Here is a 15,158-nt window from a genome sequence, read left to right on the forward strand (position 1 = left end):
CACACGGGCAGTTTCTATTTTAAATGCAGGCGTAGGAATTTTATAGCACAAAAAGAAGAAAAGCATGTGTGGCTTTAAAGTGGGAACTAATTGTATTTGTGTACCTAGACCCAATTATCCCCTGCCTTGTAATCCCACTTCATCAAAATCACCTTTTGGTCTTGACGTTCCATGTTCAATGTCAGGGGCGCTTGACTCAAGTCTAAGATATTTGTATGTCTCCAAGCTCAAGTTTTTAGCTCCTACTGACTTTGTTTAAAAAAAAATCCTTACTCCAAAGGCTATTTCTTAGAATTCAAAAAAATTTTTTCAGTTGTCTGCCTTTTTCTTTCTCATCTGCAAACATTAATTCATGGTGGGTGAGGTTTCTTAGAAGCTGGGAGTCTAATGATACCTGTTCCTAGTCATCACTCTTGACCTGTCAGCCCAGAAAACGAGTGCTGATTGATTCATTTCAGCTGAGCCTGATTTCTGTCTTTCTGATGTTTTCACATACTTTCCTGTGGCAGTCATTGGATAGGGGTAAAAACCCTGATTGACTTTTTTTAATATGATTCGTTCATGAGATACGGGTGTTGCTGGCAAGGCCAGCTTTACTGCCCATCCCTAATTTCTCTTTAGGAGGTGATGGTGAGCTGCCTTTTAGAACTGCTGCAGAACGTGTGGTGTAGGTGTTCCCGCAGTGCTGTTAGGTAACAAGTTCCAGGAGATTTTGACCCATTGTCAGTGAAGGAATTGTGATATATTTCCAAGTCAAGGTGGTGTGTAATTTGGAGGAGAAATTGCAGGTAGTGGTGTTCCCTTGCATTTGCTGCCATGTCCTTCTAGATGGTAGAGGCTGCAGGTTTGGGATGTGCTTTCTAAGGAGTCTTGGCAAGTTGCTGCAGTGCTTCTTGTAGACAGTACACACTGCAGCCATTGTGTACTATTAGTGGAGGGAATTAATGTTTAAGATGCATAATCAAGTCAACTGCTTTGTCCTGGATGGTGTCAAGTTCCAGAGTATTGTAGTAGCTGCACTCACCCAGGCAAGTGAAGAGAATTCCATCACACTCCTGTGCCTTGTAGATGGTAGACAAGCTTTGCGAGTCAGGAGGTGAGTCACTTGCCAAAGGAATACCCAACCTCTGACCTGTCTTTGTAGCCATAATATTTTTATGACTGATCCAGTAAAAGTTTCCGATTGATGGTGGCCCCAGGGGGTGAATTGTATGATCTCTCGCCCCCACCACCCCCCCCCACCCTCCCGCTGGCGTATTTGAAGGCAGTAAGGAGCACATAAAGTTGCCAACCCAATACCTTAATGGTATTAAGCTGAACCCAAGCTGTTCCCCATATTTGGGGGTGGGGGTTTGGGAACGGGTAAGCTGTCAGGCAGCCTTCTACTTTTAGGCCAATTGAGGCCCTTAAGCAGACAATTAACTGCCACTTAAGGGCCTCATTCCACCTCCGCTGTAGTATTTTGGTCTGTGGGAAAGGCAGAAAGAAGGTGACTAGTTGGCTGCTTTTACTGCATGAGCTAAAGGCAGGCAGGAAGTGGGTAACTTACTTTTGGGGGTGCCCTGTCCCCGTCAGGGGCACCCCCTCCCCTCAAGTTGATACACTACCTCCCCCTGGCCTCTCTAACCAGATTCCCACTTTCCCCCCTTCACCCCTTCACCTTCATGGGGTTTGCCTGGGACCAGGGGGAGAAATGATGGGCCCTGGTTCTTCTCCTGTTTCTGTGCCCGTTAACCCTCCCTCCCCCCAATCCCACCCCTAAATGATGCATGTTATTAGGTGATCCTACTAAGACTATTAAACAAACCAGAGAGTACAAATTTTATTTTAACAGCATTGAGCAATATTATTATTTTGACAGGAAAATAACATAAAATATTAGTCACTATAACACTGCGCAGATGATAACATTGATTTTGGCGACTGCCTCATTAACATGTTCTGTACGTGGTGACAGTAAATTCATATTTGAGGAAAGATTCAAGAAAACCTTCCAAATTTTGTTTTATGTATTTCGACCACCTGTTCTGTATAGAAAAAAAAGACCCTCTGCATGCTACAGCTCACATTGTTTCATTGCTGGAGAGCTGTAGAAGGGAGGAGAGGAAGAGAGGTGACGGTCCCATTCACTTGCTGTTGCCTAAGCTCCCTTCTCCCTCCCTGGACACACTGACACAGCACTTAGTGCACTCACAATAACTCAGTTTCACTAAAAGCGAAGTTCCAGTTTCCGGGGAGTGGCTCGTGCTGTTGATGCAGGCAACAGCCAGGTCTGGGCTAACGTGAGGCTGAGTGACCTCTTACCAACAGACACTCCCTGTTCTTTCATTTTCTGTTTCTCCTCCTTGGCCTCCTTGAAGATGTCATCACAAATTATCCAGTGCAGCCGAAAGACTTATGTATGGTGACCAGCAGAAATGACCAGAATAACTGCTCCAGCAGCTCCAATCACAGGTTCCCTCTCTCCAGGCCTTGCTGCTCCTCATATCATAGATTCTGTCACTAGCAGAGTAGCAAAAGCAAGAGGGAGTGAACCTGTGATTGGAGGAGCTGGAGCAATGACTAACTTGAGCACCGAGTACACAATCTTGTCTGTCTCCTTGCTTTCCCCAATACAGTGCATGCATTCAACAGATATTAGCACTTCATGAGAAGATAACGTGGGAGCTTCAAAAGAAAGCCCTCAGCAGTATACTCACACCTGCAGATCTGTTCATATATTATAACTTGTTCATTTCTTTTCATACATGCAATAAAATGCATTACTAGACAAACTTTACAGACCAATCAGCATGAGGGAGAGGCGAACAGACAGCATCATGCGGAGTCACTGGAAAACCCGCTAGGCAAGCACATCACCAGAAATCAAAGAATGAAAGGAAGACCTTGCATATATCCAGCTTGGAAGAGACAGAATCTGAGATTGGAGAAGCAGCTCTGTCTTCTTGCACTCGCTGCTCCTCCAATGACTGCACTGTGGTCAGTTCCCTCTCTCAGCAATTGTCAATTTAACTGACCGTTGCCGAAAGCAGCAAACACTTTCGGGTGGTTTTGTGGTTGACTGTCTTTTTTTTTTAAAAAAGGTCGGAATTGTTCGCTTCCATTGACAGTTGCTGTGAGGAGGAGCTGCTGCTGCTGCTACTGCTTTGTAGGCTTCCGGTGGGCTTTTAAGAAAAATCTGAAACTGACAGTTCCAATATTTTTTAAAGCTGGTCTTTCAGGTCTGAAGCTCTGGCTGCTTTGTTCTGTCTGGACAATGATAACAACTCCGTTTACAACAACGAGTCCAAGCCACCCCAGCCCCTAGGTCCTGGTGTTTTGCAATGTGCGCCCCCCTCTCCCAGGCCCTGGTTTGCCAGGCAGGCCTGTACAAAATCCCCGGACTTGCCTTTTCCTCGAAGATTGCCTGTAGTTCCCGCCAATCAGATTGGCCCGCAGCTCTCTAAGGCGGGACTTTTTGTCCCTGAGGGGCTGAAGTCCCACTCTCACCCTACTAAGGCCACCACCAGCATATTATCACTGCTGGGCAGCTGGGTTTCTGGCTGGTGAAGTGCTGACAGACTTTCAACTCTGTCATCTCATAACATGATCACATACTGGAAGCTGGCTTTCCAATACTTGATATAGTTGGTTGTGAGAGGCAAGCAATTTTTTTTTCTATAGCCCTGGACTTCTGAAGCTGAAGCTTATAGTTATACCTCTGTCCTGCTTAGCAGAGCTGTGAGAAGCTTCCTGGACAGTTTCTGCCTGCTGCAGCTCATCATGCTGGCTGCTTCATCACATGTAGACCCTTGCAGCTCACTGATCCACATGGAGGGCTAATGCCTTTGCTTGTGCTTGGGGGGGGGATGTAACGCCTGAAACTGCAAGCTTCGGTGGATGGTTGTATTCAAAGATGTCATCTTTGGCAGGGTCCAGATGCTGAAAAGGGACCAGAGATAGGATGGCACTGGGAAGCTGGGCATTAGCAGGTGATAGTCTTCAGAATGCAGTTTGAAGTTGGAAGGTTTGCTGAATATTTGCTGAAGTGAACGAAGGAGTAGACACCCTGCTCAGTCCACCAGCCTCGATGGCAGACCTTAAATTTGCAACAGTCACAGATTGAAACTTGATAATATTTTGACCAATAAAAGAACAAAAAGCATATTGAGTATTGGTGTGCATCATGATGCCATTAGTATTGTAATTGAGATGAGTTGTACAGTCATGATTTCAGGGTGTCCCAAAGACTTTACAGCCAATTAAGTTTTTTTTAAGCGTACCCTCTCTTATAGGAAACATCACAATACATATTGGCCTTGCCAGCAAAATTAATTAATGAATAAGAAAGCAAAGCCAACTTGTGCACAGCAAGTCCCCTGAAACAGCTATGAGATAAATGACCAGATCATCTGTTTTTGTGATTTTGGTTGGATAATTTGACCAAGACACCAGGGGAGAACCCCCTGCTCCTCTTTGAAATAGCGCCAAAGGACGTTTTATGTCCACCTGATACTGCAGACGGGGTCTTGGTATGACATCTCATTCTAATGTTGGCACCTCTGACGGTACAGCACTTGCTCAGTACTGCACTGGAGTGACAACCTAGATTTTGTGCTCAAGCTTCTAGAGTGGGACTTGAACCCACCAACATTCTGACTCAGGCTAGAGAGCTGTTGGTGAGTCACAGTTGATATTAGTGAGGTTGCATTTGAAAAATTATGCCCCATTTCAAGCTAAGCCAGTTCAAAGCAAATCTAAGAAAATCCAATTGCTGCCAGGAAATCATTGCCCCAAAAGAGCATATAAGTTTAAATGGGAGATGAATACTTTGGACAGAGTCTGAGGCAGAGAATCAGGATTAAAAGGATAAAAAGATGCCCTGTCTAACAAGATGGAAGAGCAGACCAAATGGATGGGCACAATGGCCAACTCCAGTTCCTAACATAAGTTAATCTAAATTCAGTGCAGGACGAGAGAACGCAAGTTCTTGAAAAGGTGAATAAAATTTAAATGAGACTATTGAGAAGAAATTACTTCCTCCTCTCACATCAGTGGATTTAGTGCATCCTCAGCAAACTTAGTTGCGCCCATGTTGTTGATGCAAAAATAGGGCTTGAAGTTATAAGGCTGTGAATAAACACAGCTGATCAAATACTTCCCAGTGTACAGTTGTACTTCATCCATGGTGAAGTCATCTTTGGAAAGAAACTCTGGATAGATATTATGGAGTTATCAATGACTATCTTTGGCTGTGGGAAGAAATCATAAACTTTGCTTCAGATGATTGATTAAGGTCTCTTTCTTGATATGGTAGATTTTATGTGGTCAGTGGAAGCAGGAATGGGGTATGGTCTTCCTCTGTTTTTTATTTTTGCATTACTTAATGTAAATGAAGCTCACTGTGAGGTTGGGAGGTTGGTTTTATTCCTCTCGAAAGCAATTACTTCTGAGTAAATAGTACTGAAGAGGGGATTTTTAATTTATTTGATATAAAACTGTTTTTAAATAGTACATCTCAATTTGTTTGGCCTCTTTCTAGGCTCAAGACTGTCCACGATTTGAAAATCCATCAGCACAATTAATTCATTTGAGCGCGAATGCTAGTATTACATTTCAAGGGAAGAATTTAAGTTTCTATCGGGTAAGTGCAAGAAGAAATTTTTTCTTGGTTACAAAATGAAAGACAGACACTTTAATTTTTCTATTTTTGCCTCACGCAGGACAAGACATTCAGACTGATAATTGCTGACAATTTAACGAAAAAGAATCTTAGTGTGGAAAGGGAGCCATCAGATATGTTTTCGAGTGAAACGTTTAAGGTTAGTAATTCAACTGAAGAGTTTTTCAGTTCTGTTATATAATATTGCAGACTTTTAAAAGCTTGCAGGCTTGTCCTAGTGATATTAAGAAGCCAGCAACCTGTATTGCAAAGTCAACATTGTGGAAAGTCATGCGCACAACAAGTAATTGATTCCTATCTATCTATTTATTAGAATCATATTAAAAGCTTTCATGGAATTAACTTTCTGCTCACCACTTTTGAAGACCATAAAATTTTTAATTCTGTTTTCTTTGATCAGGATTTATATTGATATTTCTATTAATAGCATATCACTTACTATTAATAGCATATCAGTAAGTGTTAGTGATTTTGAAATGGTGGTGTTAACACTGAAGCATCTATTCCAATTCATAAGCTTCATTTAAAAAGAAAATCATCTACTCTGAACATTAGATGTAAGGGGAACATGTAACGGAGACAGAAGGGAGGTTACTTTGTAACGTAAATTTCTAAAGATTTTGTAATACTGGGGAGAAATTTGTTACTGTCAGTTTTATGTTTTGGACATAAAATTCTCATGGTAGGGAGCCAATTTGCAGTCAGGATCCCATGCGCCTGATGAATTTTCCCAAAACGTGTGCTAGCTGCTTAATTTCATAAGCGGCCAGTGGAATTGGGCATTAGGTCCCTTGAATATTCCAACTCTGGGGCCATACGCCTCTTTCAGGACCCTGCTGGTTATATTTGGTTAATGTATTCGGGTAAAAATGCCTCTGTTTAACATTATAAAATAGCACATAGATGAATTATTTCCCTTGAGTGGTATTGATTTGCGATGCTCAATGATCCTTTTCTGGAGTGACACATTAAATACCAGCATTACACAAATGATTATTTCAGGCAGCAGAGGGATAGGTTATTAATACTTGAATAATAGGTTACATTAAAGAAACATTTGCTTTGGCTGTAGTGTTTTGGAGGGCTGCCCATACAGTGTAATTGAGTTACTTAAGTATTTAATTGTTTATATTTATAGTTGTACTTTGTTGTTCTTAAATGCCGAATGTGAAATACATCCCTTGTTCTAAGGTTTTTGTTATATTAAGGGGAAGGGCCAAACTACAGTGTTGGTGATTAGGATTTATTTAGTAAGCCTGCCATTACTGAGCTGATTTTAACTCAACCTTCATTTTCTAAGTTTAGGGGGGTTTGAGATGTTCCTTTTGCATCATTTCATGGCAACCCAAAGTTGACATTACATTCTGAGGTGACTTCAGATCTCCTGAAGAAGGCTGGTTCAGTGTTTCAGTTGCATGTAGTCCAACTCCAGACATGCTATTGGGATCCTGAGCACTTTAGAAGCTTGCGTGAATGTTTCTAAAGTTTGGAGACTTCCACACACTCAATATGGAGCTCTGCAAATGTGGTTATAGCAAAAGATCAGCCACTTTGATGTCCCTGTTGTCGTCTTAGGCAGTCCCTCGGGATCAAGGATAACTTGCTTCCACTCTGGATGGATGGGTTCTGAGATGGCTGATAAATCCAGTACAAATGTGGCCACTGCGTATGTGTATTGGTTTCCATTTCTCTTTCCCCCACCCACCTTTCAATTCGGTACTGAAAACAAAAGGTGACTTGAAACATCCTATATTTGCCACCAAAGGGATTTCATTGATCATGTGAACAATTAAGCAAACTGACCTGTTCAATTCAAATTAGTTGAACCCAGAATTACTGAACCTTAGCTGCTTATTTGGGATTGCAGTTGATCGGTTTGATGACATGAAAAGTACTTTAAATTGGACGCAATTCACCTTTGTATAAAATGTGTTTTCAGCTTTCCAAGACTGAAAATGAAACCCGTATCATTCATTTCTCTGTACAAGTAGAAAGGAAAACAATAGACAGCAGGTTAGATGGTAAGTGATTTTTTTTTTCTGTAAAAGATCAGGAACATACTGGGGTGTGGTGGGTCAGGTGGAGAGAAGAAAAGCCAAAGTTAAGAATGAAGGGCAATTTGAAAGGAAATTAAGAAGCATTAGCACTAATGCTCAATGTGCTTCTGAAAATTACTTCTGACAATTTTATTCTCTCCCCTTCTCCTGAAGAAATTGGCTGCCTGCTAAGATTTGGTTCCATGCCTGTAAAGTACCTCCAGCAGCTATTCAACTGTAGGCATCACAATTGAGCCCAGTCCTGTTTGCTTTAGATGTAGATGAGCTCACAGTTCTTGTAGGTATCCCTTGACAGCAAACATGAGTCTGAACCCTGATGATTCTTTTTATTCCTAACTCAGGATCATGAAGACTAATTTTAACACCATTAGTGCTGACTTGGTTTAGAGTAGTTACCTCAGAATACCCTTGTGATATAATCCAAGTAGGTTCAAAGATTCAAAGAATGAAAAATGTTGCAAATAGTTGTAATTTATAGATCTCTTCTAAATATTTTAATAAATCTGATCACTAAATTGTATATGTAGGCAGGATCATTGTAGGAATTCTGCTGTGTGTAACTCCCTCGCTCCCCAAAGCCTGTTCGTCATCTGCAAGGCACAAGTCAGGAGAGTTAAAGAATGCTCTCCGCTTGCTTGGAGGAGCAGATCTTCAGCGATCCTCAAGAAACTTGACTCTAACCAGGACAAAACAACCTACTTGATTAGCACCCCATCCACCATATTAAACACTCACTCCCTCCACTACATGCGCACCTTGGCTGCAGGGTGCACTATCTATATGATGCACTGTAGAAACTCGTCAAGGCTTCTTCGACAGCTTCTTCCAAATTCACGACTTTTACCACCTAGAGGAACAATGACCAAAAGCATGTGGGAACACTACCACTTCCCACATTCTCCTCCAAGTCACACACCATCTTGATTTGGAAGTATATTACCATTCTTTCATTGTCTCTGGGTCAAAATCCTGGAACTCCCCCTCTTACAGCCTTATGGGTACACATGGGCAGTAGTGGTTCAAGTAGGTGGCTCACCGCCACTTCCTCATGGGCAATTAGGGATGGGAAATAAATGCTGGCCTGGCCAGTGACACACTCATCTCATGAATGAATTTTTAAAAATCCAGATACATGGCAATTATGTGGTAATTATAAGGTACAGGTATGTTTTGTTTAAAATAAAAGCCTTCAGTAATTCTGTAGACATCATAATGGCTAACGTTATTAGAGTTTGAAGATTCTCTGCTGAAATAGCGAACTGGAAATTTTAGAAGAATAAAATCGTATTACTTTGCTTTATTCAGCTTCAAGGCCCCTAAACAGGCTCACTAGATAACTATTAAAAGTAACTGGTGTAAGGCATCCTGGTTTTACAATAGCTTGGTATGAAAATGTCCTCTGTCATGTAGAGTATAGGTCTGATTACAATTTCTTTTGCATGATTAATATTAATTTTCTATGTTCAGTTTAGTGCCTTGCCTCCAGGCATTTTAGACTGCAGGAATAGGGAATACATAACTTCAGTGTTTTGAGTTAAACAGGGAGAAATTGGCTTGCGTTTTTGCCTCCGATCAGTACCTAGAAGCATGCATGTGTTGACATTGAGTGGAGACAGTATTAGGTTGCCTGAGATAAACCTCTTCAGCTAGATAATCTATCAATACTTAGTCTGTTCTCTTGCTTATTCTGCTCATCAGTGAGGAATAGCAGCATGGATAAGGTGGTTGTAGGGGAAGGGATTTAAGAAATGTGTGTGTAATTTTTGATTCACTGATTTTTCTGTGCCTTAAATAATTCCTTTTACTTTAAATGTCTGTATTAATTGTAATTATTTTTCCAGAATAGCTTACATATATAGGTACTATACTTTATGGTCATAATACAAAAATGCACATCTTTTTTTATTTCAAGTGACTCTTTACAGTTGTGGATACAGCAACAAGGACTGTAGTCTGTGTCTCAATGCTGATGAAAAATATAACTGTGTTTGGTGTAAAAATACCCAAGAATGTGTTTTTAAAGACCTTTGTGCTGATGCTATTCATAAGGCTGATATGTGTCCACCTCCAACTATTTCACAGGTGAGCAAAAACCTTGAAGGTTTATTTTCCCTGATGTAGAACATATCTTGAGAATTTATGATAGTCAATTAAGGCTATTATGGGAAATAGTCTAACATTTTGTATGTATTCATTGAAAAATGGATCCAAACCCAGATATACATTTGGTGTAAACTATTCTGGCATATTTAGTAGGTAGATCAATTTACAAAAGGATCCACAGCCACAGGAAAAAGCACTTGTTTAAAGAAAAGTAACAGTCTGTGGGTAGGTTTCAATAAAATATCTGGCCATTTTTATTTTAAATTGCCTGGATGTATGTGTAATACTGTATCAGTTTTTAACGCAAAGCAAAATTACACACAAAATTGACCCATTACTCTCATTATTCAGCTGGATCCCATAAATGGACCCCTTGAGGGAGGAATTCTTCTGACCATCAAAGGCTCAAATCTTGGAACAAGATATGATGATATCAGCGAAATCAAAGTTGGGGATGCTGTTTGCAATCAAATCAAAGAACTATACTCCACCTCTGTCAGGTGCACCAGCAGTCATTGTGTACTATTGTGACTAATGAATAAAACTCGACTTACCAGAAAGAATAAGTTACAAAAGCAAAATGCTCCAGGTGCTGTAAATCTGAAATGAAATCAGAAATTGCTGGAAATACTCAGCAGGCCTGGCAGCGTCTATGGAGAGAGAAACAGAGTTAATGTATCTGATGAAAGATCATCGTCCTGGAAAATTAACCCTGTTTCTTTCTCCACAGATGCTGCCGAGCACTTCCAGCATTTACTGTTTATATTTCAGGTTAACATTATGATTTAATTACAAAATGTGGCAATGCTTTTCTGATTCTAACTATCTAATTAAATTATTGAAAGGGTCCTGATAATAGTTTATACTGAAATGCTAAAAAGGACAAAAGAATAACTAAATTTATCATTAAGAACCAAAACTCTCTTTGGTTTGAAATGAGCAAGTGGGCATTGTGTAATTGAAATTAGTTTACATTACTTTATATTTTCTTCTATCAGTTTAATTCTTAGCTAAACCTATCCAGTTCTGCAGGTACGTAAAATATCTGTTAATAGCTTAGCAGTGGAACTTTTTGTATTGTTCCGCAGATGGGCTGCTTTAATGTGATGCATTGTGGCTGATCTACTTGCCATTACTGCAGTTTAATTTACCATGGGACTACATTTAGAAGGAAACCCAAAACTTTGTGCTGATCCAAGGGAACTACTATGAGAAGGATTACAAGGCAACGCCTTGGGCTTGCTTAGCTGTATGCTCCATAATCTTCAGGTTCCTCACAGATGTTTTTTGATCTTTGGGCACGATCAGAATGTGTGCAAGATTGTATCCTTGTTTAGCTGGAAGGAGACAATGTTAATAATGATTACTGTTCATTTTAATCTGAACGTTTACTTGCAGCACACAAATCAAGGTTAAACTTTGTGCTCATTTTCATGAGGCCTGTTAATGGTTTTAAGATTTTGCTGTAACCTTTTTTTTTGCAGGGTTGTTTGTGAATTAAGTAACGTTATGGAACCCCAGAGTAATTCTGTTCACATTAAGACAAAAAATAACAAAAGTGGCACTTCCGAAAGCAATTTCTCATATAAGGTGAGTATCGTTTTCTACACACAACTTTACTAAATTTTACTATAATTGAAATTTGCTAGCTGTGAATTCAACCTAAACAAAAATCAGCATTTTATCTAATATTTCAAAAATGGAAAATTTTATACTGACTTTTATATTTTAGGAAGAAAGAGTGACATTCAATAAATGTATGCAGAGCTAATCTTTTCTTTTCAAAATTGACCAGAACCCTCGGCCTACTTCTATTACTCCACAACGAGGGATATATGCTGGAGGAACGAGTCTAACAATTGAAGGAAGGGACTTAAATATTGGAAAGCAAGAGGATGTAAAAGTGATGTTGGATAACATACCGTGCACTCTGTAAGCTGAACAAGTCATTGTTATTGGGAATGGATTGTGAAATAAGACATTACGACATATAGGCTGGGATTTTCTGGCCCTACCAAAAGTCAATGGACTTTTGGCTGGCTCGCTGCATCTCTCGTGGAGGATCCTGCCACAGCGGGTCCGGAAAATCCCGGCTACAGCCTGAATTGTCTCAAAGTCATAGGGGTCACACATTGGCACCTGTGATTCACCTTATGTGTTGCTGTAGGGAAGTACCGCTTTTAATGATCTGTGAGCAACATGATCATGTGTGTTCAAATCAGACCAATTGGCTGTTTTCTTTCATTTTATTTTATTCTCCAATTTTCTTACACCATTGTCCACCCTCTGCTGAAGGCATTGGCAGTCTTGCTGAGATACAGTTCCACCAGTGTGATTTCCCTCTGGTACACACCTAAGGAGCTATTCATATGTAAACTCTGAAACCAGTGAGTCGCCAGGCTATTTAGAGAAAGTATTACAGTTTAGCTTCAACCTATATTCACCTGACAGCCCACATGTACTCTCCAGTAGGGACTGCATGTATAATATTCGGCCACCTTGCCCAGATTCCACCCCTTACTTTCACGTTGGTCAGTTATTGTACCCATGTCAATGCTCTGGTTGAGATCAGTTCACTCCACATTGATTGTTCATCAAACTTGTGAAATTCCTAATCTTTAGAGGTCATTTACAGCTGTAAAATCATCAAGGATGCTCCAGAACAACTGTTGTACTGGGATAAATTGTTCTGCTTCTGTCTTGTCTGGAGGCTAAGCTCAGATCCCAGTTTAAAACCAAAAACCAGATACACTTCTGCAAGACACCAGGAAAATCATAGTGTGTGTCATCCTAAGCTGCCCTTGAGCACCTTTGTGCAACCATTTATAGAGGACCATTGACAAAAGGTTGGGGAAGGTTACACACCCATTCAACTGTTTGGAAAGAGGAAATAAAGCAAAGGAAGTGAAGAAACAGTTTCTTTTAAAAAAAAACAACCCTGCCACATCTTCCTATGCTATTTAGCATATTTAATGTGTATTCCTATAATGCTGTGCTTAACAATAAAACATTGTATGAAATAATTAATTAATGGGTTAAGACTGTAAAGGTACCCATTTTCCAGTATCTGCTTTCGTTCAGTGGTAGCACTCCCATCTCTGAGTCAGAAACTTATGGATTCAAGTTTCCAGTCCAGGACTTGAGCACATAATCTAGATTGATACTTGAGTACTATACTGAATGAGTTCTGTACCGCTGAAGGTGCCATCTTTCAGATGAAACATTGAACCAAGATTCTCTCTGCACTCCTGGGTCGATATAAACGATCCTGTGATACTGAGCAAGAGCAGGGAGTGCTCCTGGTGTCCTGGCCAACATTTACCCTCATCCATTGCTAAAACAGTTTAATTGAACATGCATCTAATTGCTGTTTGTGGGAACTTTCAGTGTGCAGTTTGGTTGCTGTGTTTTTGGCAACTACACCTCAAAAATAAATCCATGGGTTAGAGGATGCATTTATTTCCTAGTTCTATAAACATTTAAGCTCAAGTGCTCATAGATTTGTTAAGCGTATAGTACATACAATAGTTTCAAGCACACACTTAATCATATACAATTGACAACTACACACTGAGCTATGTTGATTGGGGATTCCAACGTGTTTCAGTCTGAGCTCAGTATTCAGGTTGATTGAACTCTTCAGACCGAAATTCTCATTATAAATTGCCACTTTTTATATCTTTCTCTTGCTACGTGATCATCATTACATGATTATACCAGAAGTTAATTTTTCCTTACATGGAATAATTTTTAATAACTTTTCAATAGCTCAGTCAACAAGCTAAGTTCATAACTAATGAGCTCCTTTTCTGTTGAGTTCATGAGATTAATATACCTCCCTTATTGTGCAGTTTTATCAAATTTCTTGTTTCTTTTAACCTCAGTGCCACTAAGTGAAACTTCTAACAGTTTTAATTCTGGCACCTTCAGTATGACCTTATCTTCTCACCATACACCTTCAATTTAAAAAAAATAGGATGTTTTGCTAAAAGGGTGAAAGCTGATGCTGTGGGGGTGCTGTCTTATTAAGACACACCTGTTTGAGAGCCTAGTACAGCATACAATTTTGGACCTAATTGCTAGTTATCATAATTTGAATTTGTCTGGAAGTGCTAAACAGACACCTGCGGGTTTAGTGCTGGTTAGAAACAGTTCTCATGGAGCAGTATATGTGGGCTCCTTGCATCCACCTCCAATAAAGTTGTGGAGTGTGCTGGCTGATTCAGGATTGCACGTTTCAGGATGGCCCAACACCAAGGGAGAGTGTGCACAGGTTACCAGATGTGGAACTGGAGCTCCAGTTGGAGGAGTTCTAGAGGAAGCAGGATGTCCTGTACCTGCAGGAGGAAAGGAGCCTACCTTGCTCTATTGCAGCAACTGGTGCTGCTCTGCCTGGTCTCATGTCCTCCCTCCATTCCTCCTGCTGACCAATGAGGTCCTCTAGCGAGATGTCCATGACCAAGCATTGCCTTTCTCCTGGTGACTCCAATAAGTTGACCAAAAAGGTGGAGTAGCACAGCATTTGCTCTTTTTAGGTGACATCCTCAAAATAATTCCTGGAATAAAACTTGGTAGAGTGTTGATGAAGTCTTGACAACATGTCCCAGAAATCCCCAATATGTTTTCAAATTCCTCTGCAAACCTTCAAGTGAATGGTGATACTGAGCATGTCTTTAAATAAGATTTGAAATCCTCAGCAATGACTTATTTACTCTTGTTCAGCTGCTTGCTGTCAGGAGAGAGTGATAGTTCAAGTAGTAGCCACCCAAATGTCATGCAGCCTCTTTAATAAGTGCTAGCGGGCAACTTAGTTGCCCCTCAACAATCCACCAGTGTCAGTTCTAGTACGTGCTTCATCTCCTTTACCAAGAAGTGTCTTACACTAAACAAACGTTGCAGCTTAAGGCCCCAAGATGGGCAACTCGGAGACTCTTCACACCTAAAATCACCCCCGTAGCGTTTACACAGATATTCTCTTTTGTTAATATCAGTGCTCACAGTTCTCCATAAATTGGGATGGGTACATCTCCAATTAACTGAACTGCCAGTGTTGTAAGGTTCTGTTTATAGGTTCAGTGATCAGCACCTTAGAATTGCAATATACCACACACGTATAGCATTAATTATTTTAAGACATTACAGTTTAAGAATTATATTACTCTCATAGTTAGAAGTTAATTACTAAAATAAAAATCCCCTCACATTAACAGCAGACGTCTGCTGTTATTCAGATTAACCCTTACTTTACAATTGGCTGTGGAAGACTTTGGAACTTCAAGATCATGGAGAAGTGCTGTATAATTGCAAGGCTTTTTTTTGTGATTTCCTATAGGCAT

General features: G+C 40.3%; 1 protein-coding gene across 3 annotated transcripts in view; it reads left to right on the plus strand.

Moving 5' to 3' along the window:
- LOC144687296 (plexin-B2-like) overlaps window positions 1-15,158 on the plus strand; it is a 234,654-nt gene that overhangs the window by 177,113 nt on the left and 42,383 nt on the right. For all 3 annotated transcript variants that reach the window (XM_078553182.1, XM_078553183.1, XM_078553185.1), the window contains 7 exons: window positions 5,522-5,623; window positions 5,703-5,801; window positions 7,602-7,683; window positions 9,632-9,801; window positions 10,174-10,322; window positions 11,307-11,412; window positions 11,618-11,754. In XM_078553182.1, the coding sequence (XP_078409308.1) occupies window positions 5,522-5,623; window positions 5,703-5,801; window positions 7,602-7,683; window positions 9,632-9,801; window positions 10,174-10,322; window positions 11,307-11,412; window positions 11,618-11,754 (845 nt within the window). The remainder of the gene's footprint in view (window positions 1-5,521; window positions 5,624-5,702; window positions 5,802-7,601; window positions 7,684-9,631; window positions 9,802-10,173; window positions 10,323-11,306; window positions 11,413-11,617; window positions 11,755-15,158) is intronic.

Source organism: Cetorhinus maximus, chromosome 12 (genome assembly GCF_964194155.1).
Source record: "Cetorhinus maximus chromosome 12, sCetMax3.hap1.1, whole genome shotgun sequence".
Lineage (NCBI taxonomy): Eukaryota > Metazoa > Chordata > Chondrichthyes > Lamniformes > Cetorhinidae > Cetorhinus > Cetorhinus maximus.